The sequence below is a fragment of the Stenella coeruleoalba genome, assembly GCF_951394435.1.
Source record: "Stenella coeruleoalba genome assembly, chromosome: 14".
NCBI classification, from domain to species: domain Eukaryota; kingdom Metazoa; phylum Chordata; class Mammalia; order Artiodactyla; family Delphinidae; genus Stenella; species Stenella coeruleoalba.
The window spans coordinates 58,091,577-58,109,139 of NC_137160.1; the positions used below are offsets into that span (position 1 = coordinate 58,091,577).

A 17,563-nucleotide genomic window follows, 5' to 3' on the forward strand; every position below is an offset into this window, starting at 1 on the left:
AGCGTTCTTAATCCCCTCTCCTCGTGCACCAGGCTGTGTTGACAACATTTTTAAATTTTTTTTTTTTACAACTCTCTTGAGGTATATTAAGTACAGTTAAACAGCAGATATGTAAAATGACTGGTTTCGATATATGTATAGACCCATGAAACCATCACCACTAACAAAATAGTCAGCAGTTCCATCACCCCAAAAAGGCTCCTCATGCCAATTTGTAAATCTATTCCTCTCTCCTTGACCTCATTTTCTAGATTTTTATATAAGTGATATCATACAATATGTATTTTTGTGTAAGGCTTTTTTCATTCAGCATAATACTGATATTTCTAAGATTCATCCATGTTGTTGATATATCAATTGTTTATTCCTTGTTATTTCTATGTAATATTCCAGTATGTGAATATACCACACTTTATCAATTCTTATATTGATGGACATCTGGGATGTTTCTAGTTTTTGGCTACTACAAATAAATCTCCTAAGGGTGTGTATCTACAAGTCTTTGTGTAGATATATGTTTTTATTTCTCTTTGATAAAAACCAAGAATAGAATAGAATGGACATGTGGTGGGTGTATATTTCACTTTTTAAAGAAATTACCAAACTGTTTTCCAAGGTGGTTGAACCATTGTACATTCCCACCAGCAGTGTGCAAGAGTTACAGTTGCTCAGCATCCTTGTGAACACTTCGCCATTCTAGATGGTATATAGTCGAATCTTTTTGTGGTTTTAATTTACATTTTCCTAATGACTAATGATGATGAGTATCTTTTCTTCTGCATTTGGTCATTCATATTTCTTCTTTTGTGAAGTATACGTATCTTTTTCTCCTTTGTAATTGGGTTGTTTGTATTACTGTTGAGTTATAAGAGTTCTGTATATATTCTGGTTACAAGAGCAGGACTGCTCCTGATGAATTATCTTTGTTTTCTTTCATCTGAGAATGTCCTTATTTCGCTTTTATCTCTGAAAGATACTTTTATATTTTCACCAGATGTAGAATTCTGGGTTGATAAACCCATTTCTTTTTGTACATTAAAGATGTAGTTCTGCTATCTTCTGGCCTTTGGGATTTCTCCTGAGAGATTCATAGATATTTGAATCATTGTTCCTCGGTATGTAATGTGTACTTTTTTTCTCTAGCTGATTTCAATAATTCTTTAATTATTTTTGGATTTTAGAAGTTTGATTATTGTTGTTGAGGCATTGTTTTCTTTGAAATTTTTCTGTATGGAGTTTGCTGAGTGTCTTGAATCTGTAAATTTATGTATTTCACTAAATTTGGGGGACTTTTTGCCATTCTTGATGAAAAAATTTTTTTTGTTCCAAACACTCTCTCTTCTGCCTATAGGACTCCAATTATGCTATGTTAGATCTGTAGAAGTTATCTACCTGACACTCTGGGGTTTTTTTCAATCTTTTATCTCTCTGTTATGTTGGATAATTTTCATTGTTCTATTTTCAAGTTTGCTGACCCTTTCCTTTATCATCTACATTCTGATACTGAGTCCATCCAGTGATTTTTTTCACTTCAGATATTGTATTTTTCAGTTCAGTAATTTTCAGTTGGTTCCTTTTTCTATTTTCCATTTCTCTGTTGAGAATTTGTATCATTTCATTCATTTCAGATGTGTTTACCCTGACCTTTATGTAGCATAGATATAATCACTGCTTTAAGGTTTTTGTCTGATAGTTCCATTTTGAGGTTGGCATTTTTTTCCCCTTGAGAATTCGCCCTATTTTCCTGGTTGTATATATCAACATGTTGAAAGATTTTGAGTTGTATCCTGGACATAACAAATGTGAATGTTATGTATTGTAGACCCTGGGTCCTATTATACGTCACTGAAGAATTGTTGATGTTTTGTGTTTTAGTAAGAAATCGACTAGATTATGTTCAGACCATAAGTTCTGTCACACTTTCTGTTGGTTATATATCAACTAACACACACACACACACACAAATGCATACCTTTCACTTGACTTCGGGAATTGCTATGAGTCAGCAATAATTCACTGATTTGTCTAGTCACTTTATCAGTTTAGGATTCCTCTCCTTTTTCTCCCCAACTTTACTCAATTCCATTATAACAACGAGAGGAGGAAAAAGTGTTCTCTTTTAGGTTAGCCTATTAAGAAGTGCTTTCTTCAGTTCATTTCTGATCTCACCTAGAAGATTGAAAGATTTTCACAGAGTCTTCTGAGTTTGAACATTTTTTTCCAGCCAGACTTAGTGAGTTTAGCCTGCCAGCTGGTTTTCCACATTTTGCCTTTCTCACTCGTATTTTTTTCTTAAACTCCATGATCAATTTAATCAAACTTCAAAGGTACAGAATTACATTTTTAAAATTTTTTATAAATTTGTTTATTTATTTAGGGCTGCATTGGGTCTTCATTGCTGCACACGGGCTTTCTCTAGTTGCGGTGAGCGGGGGCTACTCTTCTCTAGTTGCGGCGAGCAGGGGCTACTCTTTGTTGTGGTGCACGGGCTTCTCATTGCAGTGGCTTCTCTTGTTGTGGAGCACGGGCTCTAGGCACGTGGGCTTCAGTAGTTGTGGCTCGTGGGCTCAGTAGTTGTGGCTTGCAGGCTCTAGAGTGCAGGCTCAGTAGTTGTGGTGCACAGGCTTAGTTGCTCTGCGGCATGTGGGATCTTCCTGGACCAGGGCTCGAACCCGTGTCCCCTGCATTGGCTGGCGGTTTCTTAACCACTGCGCCACCAGGGAAGTCCCAGAATTACATTTAAATCAAACAGTATTAATCAGGCTCATTAATTTCCTAACCACACCTAAATGCTGCTTACCTTTCTAGTCTGGTTGCAAATGGTTACACACCATTTTGGTTACATACCACATGTAACCTCTGGTGTGTCTGTTCCTCACAAGCTCCCATCTGCTCCCTTGACTGATGTTCTTTCCCTAATTGTTCTCTTCTGAGCACCTAATAGCGACACAACTCAGTGCTTTCCAATTTTTATTAAAGCTTTTTACTGTGTTTTTATTCATAACAGACAGTCACATTTGGAGTTTGAACACATGCTAAAAATTAAATTGTTGATGAAATGCTTGATGTTTATAATGGTTCTGACTAAAACAAACTGCCATAAACTTTACTCTTTCGTGTCAATGAAATTCCTGTAATTATGTAAACAGAGACCACCACAGCTTTTCAATATTCAAGATAGGAGTTTGTGTTTTAATAGTTTATAATTAAATATTACCCACTACATATACTCTGAGAAGAAAATATTTCTAAATTGTGTTACTCAGAAAAAAATGATTTCCATTATGTTTTCACCCAAGTCCTTGCTTCAGACAACTGTGATGGGTCCCATTGCTGGACCCTGAGAGAGTTTGAAAGGAACATGAGCTATGTCTTTGTCACAGTTTGAAAAAATCGTGATAGTTTTGACACTTCAGAATATTAAGCTGAAAATTTCACTACATATTGATATTATGAAAACTGTTCAGCCTATAGAATTTCTTTTGGGAATATCTTGCAAAAGAGGCTTATTCTGCTTATTTGCTCTGTGCTTTTTAGATGGCTCAGAGGAATTACATTTGCAAAGAACTTTTGAAATTTATAGGAAGAACTACACTGCTGAGGTATTTTTGGAAAAAAATGATAAACTAATATTCAACTCAACAATTATCTACTAATAATCTCCCATAGGTCCTAATTATTTTAGCTCTGGGAGAAATGCCCAAGAAATATCCAACACAATATAGACCTTCCAGGAGCTATGAACCAATTAACAGATTGTTGAGGAGCACATACAATCTGAGGGGGAAAATGAGCATAAATAAGAACCATTAAAAAACAAAAATACTAATTTGAAAAGATACATGCATTCTACTGTAGCACTGCAGTATAGCAATGTAGTAGCATTATTTACAGTATCCAAGTTATGGAAGCAACACGAGTGTCCATCAACAGACAAATGGATAAAGAAGATGTGGTACATGTACGTACAGTAGAATACTATTCAGCCATTAAAAATTTAAAAAGAATGAAATTTTGCTCTTTTGCAACAACATGGGTGGAATTGGAGGGTATTATGCATAGTGAAATAAATTATACAGAGAAAGATAAATACTGTTTGATATATAAATGACAAAGCTTGCAGTAGTGAGAAGAGTCCTGGGCCAGTCCTTGATCCAGCCAGCTGGCTGAGACACCTCCATTCAGACGTTCTCACCATTCTCTCAAATTCAATACATTCAAAGCTTAAGTTCATAATTTTTTCTCAATTTACCTCCTGTCTGTGGAACCACCGTTCTCATTGTCCAGGCTCCCGATCTTTTACTGCCTAAAGCTAATGTACTGCTGGAGCCTCTAACATTCCTATACACCTCTCTTGTCCTTTATCACTGCCCTGGTATCAGCCACCACTCAATTAGTGTTGCTCAACTGGCTGACTCAGGCTGCACTCTCCAGCTAGTTTATGATTTCAAATGCACCGTTTCATCACACCACTCTCCTAATGGAAAACCCTGACACTTCATAAGGCATTGCATCCAGTCTCCTTCCTACCTCCTTAACTTTTGGGCTCTCCATGATTAGGCCCCATCCACTCTGTTCTCTCTCCACCTACCCGTTCTCCCACCTGCCCCCCATTATTCCTAACAGTCCCCTTTCTTTCAGCTGGGCAGCTTAGACCCATGTGTCATGGTTCCACACCTCCTCTCTAGACCCAAACAACACCATGCATAAGAAAGCACTTTGTAAATTGTCTGTGGCCCACAAAAGCCACTGTTGTGCATTCTGCAAAGCCTAGTTACAGCTGCCTCTTTAAACATTCCCAGACCTGTCTTTCTCATGGTACCACAACTTAGCCCTTGATTTATAGTGTTCTAAGGTGAGAATACACGTGTCTCCTGGCCCATCAATTCTAACAGAGCATTTTATCTATTTTCATCTCAATTTCTGGTTTGGATACTAAATTGGCACTTAATTCATAAGCCTGTGTTGAATATGGTTGTTCCATATCCAGCCACATGTACATTATCCCTAATTATGATGCATCCTTTTAGAGATGGTCGTACAGACAGACAATATAGGAAAATCAATAAGGTATTATATAAACCAGGCTTCATAAAGGTTATACCAGCTGTGTTAAATGCATTGGTTAGTTTTCTTTTTCTTGTTGCTGGTGTTTAATAAAGCTTGTCTTTAAACCAACTGATCCTTGCACTTTTTTTTGCCAGCAGGTGTGACTGAGGATTACATTTCACTGAGGATTAAGGTCAGTGTTATTGGCTTATCCAGATGTTCTCCTTTTTGAGTCAATTTTAGTAATATTTCCAAATATATGCCTTTCCATGGTTGGTATCATAACCACACCTTACAGGTAGAAGATTGAGGCTTAAAAACAGCATTGGAGGGCTTCCCTGGTGGCGCAGTGGTTGAGAGTCCGCCTGTCGATGCAGGGGACACGGGTTCGTGCCCCGGTCCGGGAAGATCCCACGTGCCGTGGAGTGGCTGGGCCCGTGAACCATGGCTGCTGAGCCTGCGCGTCCGGAGCCTGTGCTCCGCAACGGGAGAGGCCACAACGGTGAGAGGCGCGTGTACCGCAAAAAAAAAAAAAAAAAAAAAAGCACTGGATACTATGGGAAAAAAGTATGGTTGTTCCTCAAAAAATTAAAAATAGACTTAGACTTACCGTATGATCCAGTAATTCCACTTCTAGGTATATACCCAAAAACATCAAAAGTAGGAACTCAAAGAAATATTTGTTTACCCATATTCAAAGCATTATTCACAATAGCCAAAAGGTGGAAGCAACCCCAGTGCACACTGATGAATGGATAAACAAAATATGGTATATACACATGATGGAATATTACTCAGCCTTAAAAAGGAAGGAAACTAACACATACTACATCATGGATGATCCTGTAGGACATTATGCCAAATGAAATAAGCCAGTCACAGACAGACAAATGCTGAATGACTCCACTTATATGCGGTGACTAGAGTAGTCAAACTCCTACAGACAGAAAGTAAAATGGTGGTTGCCAGGAGCTGGGGAGAGAGGGGAGCTGGGAATTAGTGTTTAATGGGTACACAGTTTGTTGTGCAAGATGAAATGAGTCTTGGAGCTGGATGGTGGTGATGGTTGCATAACAGTGTTAAAGTACCTAAAACCAGAGAACTATACACTTAAAAATGTTAAAATAATGGTTAAATAACTTAAAAAATGGTTAAGATAGTGGTAAAAATGTTTTTAAAATATATTTATTTTTGACTGTGTTGGGTCTTCGTTGCTGCTTGCGGGCTTTCTCTAGTTGCAGCAAGCGGGGGTTACTCTTGGTTGTGGTGCACGAGCTTCTCATTACGGTGCCTTCTCTTGTTGTGGAGCACAGGCTCTAGGCGTGTGGGCTCAGTAGTTGTGACACATGGGCTCAGTAGTTGTGGCACACGGGCTCTAGAACGCAGGCTCAGTAGTTGTGGCGCACGGGCTTAGTTGCTCCGCGGCACGTGGGATCTTCCCAGACCAGGGCTTGAACCCGTGTGCCCTGCATTGGCAGGTGGATTCTTAACTACTGCACTACCAGGGAAGCCCCAGTAAAAATGGTTTTATGCTATCTATATTTTACCGCAATTTTAAAAAACAGTGATGGATTAACAAACTAAGCAAATGCTTGGGCCACCAAAAATAGGTTTTGAAAATAATCTGATGTTTCAATAAAAGCATCATGGGAAAAATATGATCTTCAACAAATTATGTTACATGTCTTTTAAGACGTAGATTTAAATTTTTTTTTGAATTATTTGGTAGGGAGGGAAGGGGTATCAATCTTTCTAGGCCCTTGGAGACTGTAGAGTGGGATTGCCAGATTTAGCAAATAAAAAATATATGATATCATGGAATAGTTAAAAACATGTTCATTGTTTATCTGAAATTCAAATTTAACTGGGTGTCCTGTAGTTTATCTGGCAACCTTACACTAAAGACCTGAATCCTGCCTTGCTGAGAGAGGTTAAGGAACCAGCAGGAGGCCCTGCAGTGAGAGTCAGAGCCAGGTGTCTTAGCTGCAGCCCAGGTTCTTTACCATCACGGGGAGACAGCCAAACCAAGGGTGGCTCTACGCATGCTCTGTAAAGGCCAAAGCGGACAGAGCTGGGTGCTCCCTTGAGGGGGTCTTCTAAGAGAGGCCTTGGGAATAGTTATAACCACAAAAGGCCCAAACTCTGTTTTAGCTTTATTAATAAGTTGGGAGGGGGAGAGAGGGGCAAAAGCCCATGGCAACTCTATAACCTGCTGTCTGTCCTGGTTTGGATCTTTTCCTCACCCAGTGTGATGAACCAAGGTCTAGAATGTCTGAGCCGTCATCTCCCGCTGTAGATGGTTTCCATAGAAACATGAACAGAAAGGCCACCCACGGCACAGTGAGGAGGCCCCTTGTGCATTTTCACTGCTGACATGGCAAATGCCCTTTTCCTAATCCAGCTGTCAAGTGAGCTGCCTTAAGTCTGCAGTTGTCTGAATTCCTTAAATTGCCAGATGCTATAAAACAGACGGCACTCCCGCAGTTGGCTGCTACCTTTCCTAATATCTTCATGCAGTTGTTTACTGGGAAGGAATTGCATCAGCCAGGAGGTGCCGATGGCCACAAGTGTTCAGAAACATGAGCAAGGCGCAGAAGGACAGGGCCCAGGACCACATTTGTCTTCCTTGTTTATGAAATTATTATCTCTCACAGAAATAGAAATTGAACCTATCACCTTCCATATTATAAAAGCAGGTCATTTCTAAGAGTGGTAGAGACCTCTCTTCAAGTAATCATTTGCAAAGTGCAATCATTTTTCTGAAGCAAATGGAATAGTAGCCATTTTTTTTTAACATCTTTATTGGGGTATAATTGCTTTACAATGGTGTGTTAGTTTCTGCTTTATAACAAAGTGAATCAGTTAAACATATATATATGTTCCCATATCTCTTCCCTCTTGCGTCTCCCTCCCTCCCAGCCTCCCTATCCCACCCCTCCAGGCTGTCACAAAGCACTGAGCTGATCTCCCTGTGCCATGCGGCTGCTTCTCACTAGCTATCTACCTTACCTTTGGTAGTGTGTATATGCCCATGACTCTCTCTCGCCCTGTCACAGCTCACCCTTCACCCTCCCCATATCCTCAAGTGCGTTCTCCAGTAGGTCTGTGTCTTTATTCCTGTCTTACCCCTAGGTTCTTCATGACATTTTTTTTCCCTTAAATTCCATATATATGTGTTAGTATACGGTATTTGTCTTTCTCTTTCTGACTTACTTCACTCTGTATGACAGACTCTAGGTCTATCCACCTCATTAAAAATAGCTCAATTTCATTTCTTTTTATGGCTGAGTAATATTCCATTGTATATATGTGCCACATCTTCTTTATCCATTCATCCGATGATGGACACTTAGGTTGTTTCCATCTCTGGGCTATTGTAAATAGAGCTGCAATGAACATTTTGGTACATGACTCTTTTTGAATTTTGGTTTTCTCAGGGTATTTGCCCAGTAGTGGGATTGCTGGGTCATATGGTAGTTCTATTTGTAGTTTTTTAAGGAACCTCCATACTATTCTCCATAGTGGCTGTATCAATTTACATTCCCACCAACTGTGCAGGAGGGTTCCATTTTCTCCACACCCTCTCCAGCATTTATTGTTTCTAGATTTTTTGATGATGGCCATTCTGACTGGTGTGAGATGATATCTCATTGTAGTTTTGATTTGCATTTCTCTAATGATTAGTGATGTTGAGCATTCTTTAATGTGTTTGTTGGCAGTCTGTATATATTCTTTGGAGAAATGTCTGTTTAGGTCTTCTGTCCATTTTTGGATTGGGTTGTTTGTTTCTTTGTTATTGAGCTGCATGAGCTGCTTGTAAATTTTGGAAATTAATCCTTTGTCAGTTGCTTCATTTGCAAATATTTTCTCCCATTCTGAGGGTTGTCTTTTGGTCTTGTTTATGGTTTCCTTTGCTGTGCAAAAGCTTTGAAGTTTCATTAGGTCCCATTTGTTTTGTTTGTTTTTATTTCCATTTCTCTAAGGAGGTGGGTCAAAAAGGATCTTGCTGTGATTTATGTCAGAGTGTTCTGCCTATGTTTTCCTCTAAGAGTTTGATAGTTTCTGGCCTTACGTTTAGGTCTTTAATACATTTTGACCTTATTTTTGTGTATGGTGTTACGGAGTGATCTAATCTCATACTTTTACATGTACCTGTCCAATTTTCCCAGCACCACTTATTGAAGAGGCTGTCCTTTCTCCACTGTACATTACTGCCACCTTTATCAAAGATAAGGTATCCATATGTGTGTGGGTTTATCTCTGGGCTTTCTATCCTGTTCCATTGATCTATCTTTCTGTTTTTGGGCCAGTACCATACTTTCTTGATTACTGTCGCTTTGTAGTATAGTCTGAAGTCAGGGAGCCTGATTCCTTCAGCTCCGTTTTTCATTCTCAAGATTGCTTTGGCTATTCGGGGTCTTTTGTGTTTCCATACAAATTGTGAAATTTTTTGTTCTAGTTCTGTGAAAAATGCCAGTGGTAGTTTGATAGGGATTGCACTGAATCTGTAGATTGCTTTGGGTAGTAGAGTCATTTTCATAACTTTGATTCTTCCAATCCAAGAACATCGTATATCCCTCCATTTATTTTTTATTATCTTTAATTTCTTTCAGCAGTGTCTTATAATTTTCTGCATACAGGCCTTTTGTCTCCTTAGGTAGGTTTATTCCTAGATATTTTATTCTTTTTGTTGCATTGGTAAATGGGAGTGTTTTCTTATTTTCACTTTCAGATTTTTCATCATTAGTATATAGGAATGCCAGAGATTTCTGTGCATTAATTTTGTATCCTGCTACTTTACCAAATTCATTGATGAGCTCTAGTAGTTTTCTGGTAGCATCTTTAGGATTCTCTATGTATAGTATCGTGTCATCTGCAAACAGTGACAGCTTTACTTCTTCTTTTCCAATTTGGATTCCTTTTATTTCCTTTTCTTCTGTGATTGCTGTGGCTAAAACTTCCAAAACTATGTTGAATAAGAGTGGTGAGAGTGGGCAACCTTGTCTTGTTCCTGATCTTAGTGGAAATGCTTTCAGTTTTTCACCATTGAGGATGATGTTGGCTGTGGGCTTGTCATATATGGCCTTTATTATGTTGAGGAAAGTTCCCTCTATGCCTACTTTCTGCAGGGTTTTTATCATAAATGGGTGTTGAATTTTGTCAAAAGCTTTCTCTGCATCTATTGAGATGATCATATGGTTTTTCTCCTTCAATTTGTTAATATGGTGTATCACGTTGATTGATTTGCGTATATTGAAGAATCCTTGCATTCCTGGAATAAACCCCACTTTGATCATAGTGTATGATTCATTTAATGTGCTGTTGGATTCTGTTTGCTAGTATTTTGTTGAGGATTTTTGCATCTATGTTCATCAGTGATATTGGCCTGTAGTTTTCTTTCTTTGTGACATCCTTGTCTGGTTTTGGTATCAGGGTGATGGTGGCCTTGTAGAATGAGTCTGGGAGTGTTCTTCCTCTGCTATATTTTGGAAGAGTTTGAGAAGGATAGGTGTTAGCTCTTCTCTAAATGTTTGATAGAATTCTCCTGTGAAGCCATCTGGTCCTGGTCTTTTGTATGTTGGAAAATTTCTTTTTTTTTTTTTTTGCAGTACGCGGGCCTCTCACTGTTGTGGCCTCTCCCATTGCGGAGCACAGGCTCTGGACACGCAGGCCCAGCGGCCATGGCTCACGGGCCCTGCCGCTCCGTGGCATGTGGAATCCTCCCAGACCAGGGCACGAACCCGTGTCCCCTGCATCGGCAGGCGGACTCTCAACCACTGCGCCACCAGGGAAGCCCTGTTGGAATATTTTTAATCACTGTTTCAATTTCAGTGCTTGTGATTGGTCTGTTCATATTTTTTTATTTCTTCCTGATCCAGTCTTGGCAGGTTGTGCATTTCTAAGAATTTGTCCATTTCTTCCAGACTGTCCATTTTATTGGCATAGAGCTGCTTGTAGTAATCTCTCATGATCTTTTGTATTTCTGCAGTGTCTGTTGTTACTTCTCCTTTTTCATTTCTAAATCTATTGATTTCAGTCTTCTTCCTTTTTTTCTTGATGAGTCTGGCTAATGGCTTATCAATTTTGTTTATCTTCTCAAAGAACCAGCTTTCAGTTTTATTGATCTTTGCTATCGTTTCCTTCATTTCTTTTTCATTTATTTCTGATCTGATTTTTATGATTTCTTTCCTTCTGCTAACTTTGGGGTTTTTTTTGTTCTTCTTTCTCTAATTGCTTTAGGTGCAAGGTTAGGTTTTTTATTTGAGATGTTTCCTGTTACTTAAGGTACGATTGTATTGCTGTAAACTTCCCCCTTAGAACTGCTTTAGCTGCATCCCATAGGTTTTGGGTCGTTGTGTCTCCATTGTCATGTGTTTCTAGGTATTTTTTGATTTCCTCTTTGATTTCTTCAGTGATCACTTCGTTATTAAGTAGTGTATTGTTAAGCCTCCATGTGGTTGTGTTTTTTACAGATCCTTTCCTGTAATTGTTATCTAGTCTCATAGCGTTGTGGTTGGAAAAGATACTTGATACAATTTCAATTTTCTTAAATTTACCAAGGCTTGATTTGTGACCCAAGATATCTATCCTGGAGAGTGTTCCATGAGCACTTGAGAAAAATGTGTATTCTGTTGTTTTTGGATGGAGTGTCCTATGAATATCAATTAAGTCCATCTTTTTTAATGTATCATTTAAAGCTTGTGTTTCCCTATTGATTTTCATTTTGGATGATCTGTCCATTGGTGAAAGTGGGGTGTTAAAGTCCCCTACTATGAATGTGTTACTGTCGATTTCCCCTTTTATGGCTGTTAGTATTTGCCTTATGTATTGAGGTGCTCCTATGTTGGGTGCATAAATATTTACAATTGTTATATCTTCTTCTTGGATCGATCCCTTTATCATTATGTAGTGTCCTTCTTTGTCTCTTCTAATAGTCTTTATTTTAAAGTCTATTTTGTCTGATACGAGAATTGCTACTCCAGCTTTCTTTTGGTTTCCATTGCATGGAATATCTTTTTCCATCCCCTTACTTTCAGGCTGTATGTGTCTCTAGGTCTGAAGTGGGTCTCTTGTAGACAGCATATATATGGGTCTTGTTTTTGTATCAATTCAGCCATTCTCTGTCTTTTGGTGGGAGCATTTAGTCCATTTACATTTAAGGTAATTATCAGTATGTATGTTCCTATTCCCATTTTCTAAATTGTTTTGGGTTTGTTATTATAGGTCTTTTCCTTTTCTTGTGTTTCTTGTCTAGAGAAGTTCCTTTAGCATTTGTTGTAAAGCTGGTTTGGTGGTGCTGAACTCTCTCAGCTCTTACTTGTCTGTAAAGGTTTTAATTTCTCCATCAAATTTGAATGAGATCCTTGCTGGGTAGACTAATCTTGGTTGCAGGTTTTTCTCCTTCATCACTTTAAATATATCCTGGCAGTCCTTTCTGGCTTGTAAAGTTTCTGCTGAGAGGTCAGCTGTTAACCTTATGGGGATTCCCTTGTGTGTTATTTGTTGTTTTTCCCTTGCTGCTTTTAATATGCTTTCTTTGTATTTAATTTTTGACAGTTTGATTAATATGTGTCTTGGCGTATTTCTCCTTGGATTTATCTTTGTATGGGACTCTCTGTGCTTCCTGGACTTGATTAACTATTTCCTGTCCCATATTAGGGAAGTTTTCAAGTATAATCTCTTCAAATATTTTCTCAGTCCCTTTCTTTTTCTCTTCTTCTTCTGGAACCCCTATAATTCAAATGTTGGTGCGTTTAATGTTGTCCCAGAGGTCTCTGAGACTGTCCTCAGTTCTTTTCATTCTTTTTTCTTTATTCTGCTCTGCAGTAGTTATTTCCACTATTTTATCTTTCAGGTCACTTATCCTTTCTTCTGCCTCAGTTATTCTGCTATTATTGATCCCGTCTAGAGGATTTTTAATTTCATTTATTGTGTTGTTCATCGTTGCTTGTTTCATCTTTATTTCTTCTAGGTCCTTGTTAAATGTTTATTGCATTTTGTCCATTCTATTTCCTTGGATCATCTTTACTATCATTATTCTGAATTCTATTTCAGGTAGACTACCTATTTCCTCTTCATTTGTTAGGTCTGGTGGGTTTTTATCTTGCTCCTTCATCTGCTGTGTGTTTTTCTGTCTTCTCATTTTGCTTATCTTACTGTGTTTGGAGTCTCCTTTTTGCAGGCTGGAGGTTCGTAGTTCCTGTTGTTTTTAGTGTCTGTCCCCAGTGGCTAAGGTTGGTTCAGTGGGTTGTGCAGGCTTCCTGGTGGAGGGGACTGGTGCCTGTGTTCTGGTGGATGAGGCTGGATCTTGTCTTTCTGGTGGGCAAGTCCACGTCTGGTGGTGTGTTTTGGGGTGTCTGTGGACTTACTATGATTTTAGGCAGTCTCTCTGCTAATGGGTGGGGTTGTGTTCCTGTTTTGCTAGTTGTTTGGCATAGGTTGTCCAGCTCTGTAGCTTGCTGGTCATTGAGTGAAGCTGGGTGCTGGTGTTAAGATGGAGGTCTCTGGGAGATTTTCACCGTTTTATATTATGTGGAGCTGGGAGGTCTCTTGTTGACCAGTGTCCTGAAGTTGACTCTCCCACCTCAGAGGCAGAGCCCTGACTCCTGGCTGCAGCACCAAAAACCTTTCATCCACACGGCTCAGAATAAAAGGGAGAAAAAGTAGAGAGAGTTAGGGGAGGGAGGGAGGGAGGGAGGGAGGAAGGAAGGAAGAAAGGAGGGAGGGAGCAAGGAAGAAAGGAGGGAGGGAGCAAGGAAGGAAAAAAAGAAAGAAGATACAGTAAAATAAAATATAATAAAGTTACTGAATTAAAAAATAATTATTTAGAAAAAAAAAGGGACAGATAGAACCTTAGGACAAATGGTGGAAGCAAAGCTATACAGACAAAATCTTACACAGAAGCATGGGGAAAAAGTCATAAATCTTGCTCTCAAAGCCCACCTCCTCAATTTGGGATGATTCGTTGTCTATTCATGTATTCCACAGATGCAGGTACATCAAGTTGATTATGGACCTTTAATCTGCTGCTTCTGAGGCTGCTGGGAGAGATTTCCCTTTCTCTTTGTTCTCACAGCTCACAGGGGGTCAGCTTTGGATTTGGCCCTGCCTCTGCGTGTAGGTCGCTGGAGGGCGTGTTTTTTGCTCAGACAGGACGGGGTTAAAGGAGCCGTTGATTCGGGGGCTTTGGCACACTCAGCCGGGGGGTAGGGAGGGGCACAGCGTGCGGGGCGGGCCTGCGGCAGCAGAGGCCAGCATGACGTTGCAGCAGCCTGAGGCCCGCTGTGCGTTCTCCCGGGGAAGTTGTCCTTGGATCCTGGGAACCTGGCCGTGGCGGGCTGCACAGTCTCCCCGGAAGAGGGGTGTGGATAGTGACCTGTGCTCGCACACAGGCCCCTTGGTGGCGGCAGCAGCAGCCTTAGCGTCTCTCGCCTGTCTCTGGGGGGTCCGTTCTTTTAGCCGCGGCTTGCACCCGTGTCTGGGATCCGCGCTTTTAGCCGCGGCTCACGTCCGTCTCTGGTCCATGCTTTTAGCCGCGGCTCGCACCCGTCTCTGGAGTTCCTTTAAGCAGCGCTCTTAAGCCCCTCTCCTTGCACACCAGGAAACAAAGAAGGAAGAAGTAGTCTCTTGCCTCTTCTGCAGCTCCACACTTTTCCCCGGACTCCCTCCCAGCTAGCCGTGGTTCACTAACCCCTTCAGGCTGTGTTCACGCCGCCAACCCCAGTCCTCTCCCTGCGCTCCGACCGAAGCCCGAGCCTCAGCTCCCAGCCCCGCCCGCCCCGGCAGTTGAGCAGACAAGCCTCTCAGGCTGGTGAGTGCCGGTCAGCACCGATCCTCTGTGCGGGAATCTCCCCGCTTTGCCCTCCGCACCCCTGTTGCTGTGCTCTCCTCTGCGCCTTCGAAGCTTCCCCCTCTGCCTCCCGCAGTCTCCGCCCGCGAAGGGGGCTTCCTAGTGTGTGGAAACCTTTCCTCCTTCACAGCTCCCTCCCACTGGTGCAGGTGCTGTCCCTATTCTTTTGTCTCTGTTTTTGTTTTTTTCTTTTGCCCTACCCAGGTACGTGGGGAGTTTCTTGCCTTTTGGGAGGTCTGAGGTCTTCTTCCAGCATTCAGTAGGTGTTGTTCTGTAGGAGTTGTTCCACGTGTAGATGTATTTCTGGTGTATCTGTGGGGAGGAAGGTGATCTCCGCGTCTTACTCTTCCGCCATCTTCCCAGCCAGTAGCCATTTTGACTCCAGCCACAGCTGCAGAGCAAAACTAAATTATATTTGCAGGGAATTAAATGATCCTTCAGAGATCTTAGTTTAAAACTGCTTAGTTCGTTAAAATGTATTTATGGCTTTAAAATTTTCCTTCTTCTGGAATTTACACACATTCTCCCAGAAAAAGTAGCTGATCAAGGAAAACTGTTTCATCCCAAGGAGTGAAAATAAAATTAACAGTAAAGGAAGAGCTAACTAGTTATGATGCCATTTTTTTTTCTTTTGTCTTGCAAAATACTCCTCTGTTAGGTTAGGTCCTTACCAAACAAGGATATATCTAGAGGAGGCTCTGCCTTCTTCCTGTGTTCCCTTTGCCTGTGACTTGCTGGAGTCTGTTCAAAGTGCTTTTGGGGCAAACAGCTGGTGCCCTCAGCTGGAACGTACCCAGTAGTATTACTGAATACATGTTCTTTGTAGGAACTGGAGCTTAAAATATTGATAAAGAAATGAAAGTATTCATGTTCTCCTCTAATCTATTATCGTCTATAGTGATATTTTATTTTTTAAAAGGTCAAAATGCAAAACATGAAATACTGTCAAGTAATCAATAGAATATTCAAGTAATCAATAGAATATTCAACATTTTAAAAGTTTCATTTAAAAAACTTTAAAGAAAGAGCCAGTGAATTCAATTTACATTTTAAACTATTTAATAGAGGTATTTGTTGTACATGTGGTTTTAGTTTTAGATTTTTTAGAGAAAAAAAATTCTCTCTGGAAACATTTAACCTGAGTTGGAAATGAAATCTGAACTAAAGGTTTTAATCCACCAAATAATTTTCCTCAAAATATAAATGATGATTCCCAACTGAGGAGTTCCCCAAAGTTCAGGACTCAGTCCCAGGACAGGAATGAGGGAAAACTCCTTGTAGGTCAAAAGCTGTGCTGAAGTCATAGGATTGCACTTGTGGGCCCTTAATTAGAGTGAGTTTTCTCAAACAGCCCCGGAAGGAGGTCTGGCTGCTCAGGCAGTTTTGCTTTACATCAGCTGTTTAGGAAAGAAGAGAAGATAGTGTTAAATTTTGCTAAATGACATAGGTAGCACAATAGGAACAAAAATAACTTCTTGTGGTTTCCAGATCAAAATCAGAAGAATATTTTTCTACATAAGTGGCTTCAGTGATAGCAGAATTCATAGAAAACTATTAATAAACAATGTTAAGGTATAGTGACTTAAAAAGTCATAAAAGGGATTTTTATTTTATTAACATTTGTATCAATTACTTGGAACATCTAGAATGCATAATTTGAATCCAAAAAGCGATGTGAGAGGATAAGACACATTTTTATCCTCTAAAATGATTACTGACCCCTAAAATGACTCCCAACTTGGGGGTCATCTGAGAAGATGTTTCTCAGTGAAGTCATCCAGCTTCCTGTACATCACATCTGATGTTCTCGGAGTCTTACCTAGTGATTACCTTATATGCGTAGATTATTTTAATTTTTCCAAGAATTCCTAGGAATTTGAAATAGACTTTCTAAAATGGTAAAGGATTTATCACCCAAGCCATGTATTTTTCTTCATCCCTATTCTATATCCACATGAACTAAGACTTTCCCCAGTGGCAATGCCCCTCAAAAGTGAATGAGCAGAGCAGACGACATACGCACCAGGATAGCCACCAACATAAATGGGATTGTTGGTGTCAGCAGAGGTAGACTGGGTGTGTAGACTTTCAGCTCGAACTGCATTCCCATCGACAATCAGAACCACGCGATGTTTGCTTTTGTTTGCCTGAAGTGTGTGCCATCTTCCATCACAGAGAGTATTGGGAGCACTGGGTTCGTATGTGGCTGTTATCCTACCAGCACCATTGTTAACGTGAAACAAGAGCTAAACAAACAATAGACACAAGCAAATATCTTGGTGAATTTTTCCCTATTTAAGGAAACCAGTCCATTCACATAATGTTCTTGGAGTGGAAAACATCAGAGCATTCTTCTAAAAAGGAGGGCTAACTATGAAAAACAAACAATGGTTTTGAAAAATAGCCTCTTAAGGATTCTGATGCTATCCTATGCCCGAGGTTTCAGAATGGAAAATGCCCACCTCCATGGGAACAAGCCTGAGCCACGATCTTAGCATTGCATCCTCAGATCAGTGCCTCATTTTCAGCACAAGAGTGCATGGGTTTACTGAGGGTGTCAGTTCCTAGAAGTTGCTATAGCACCTGTGAAGGAACATTTACTAACTCCCTTCTGACAAACCATAGATGCTCTACTACAGCAAGTGGTAGCACGAAAAACTGGAG

The 17,563-nt window shown here is 40.2% G+C and overlaps 2 protein-coding genes across 5 annotated transcripts in view; one reads left to right on the forward strand and one right to left on the reverse strand.

Moving 5' to 3' along the window:
- LOC307197130 (uncharacterized protein) overlaps positions 1 to 17,563 on the forward strand; it is a 79,275-nt gene that overhangs the window by 19,936 nt on the left and 41,776 nt on the right. The window contains exons 2-3 of one of the 3 annotated variants that reach the window (XM_079942782.1): positions 5,205 to 5,242; positions 5,348 to 6,645. In XM_079942782.1, the coding sequence (XP_079798908.1) occupies positions 5,205 to 5,242; positions 5,348 to 5,359 (50 nt within the window). In that variant the 3' untranslated portion in view covers positions 5,360 to 6,645. Of the gene's footprint in view, positions 1 to 5,204; positions 5,243 to 5,347; positions 6,646 to 17,563 lie in introns of those variants that run through there. The other 2 variants (XM_079942783.1, XM_079942784.1) reach the window with 2 other exon arrangements.
- Positions 15,865 to 17,563, reverse strand: part of LAMA1 (laminin subunit alpha 1) — a 159,979-nt gene continuing 158,280 nt past the window's right edge. For both annotated transcript variants that reach the window (XM_079942780.1, XM_079942781.1), the window contains 2 exons: positions 16,923 to 17,145; positions 15,865 to 16,296 (listed from right to left, as the gene is read on the reverse strand). In XM_079942780.1, the coding sequence (XP_079798906.1) occupies positions 16,136 to 16,296; positions 16,923 to 17,145 (384 nt within the window). In that variant the 3' untranslated portion in view covers positions 15,865 to 16,135. The remainder of the gene's footprint in view (positions 16,297 to 16,922; positions 17,146 to 17,563) is intronic.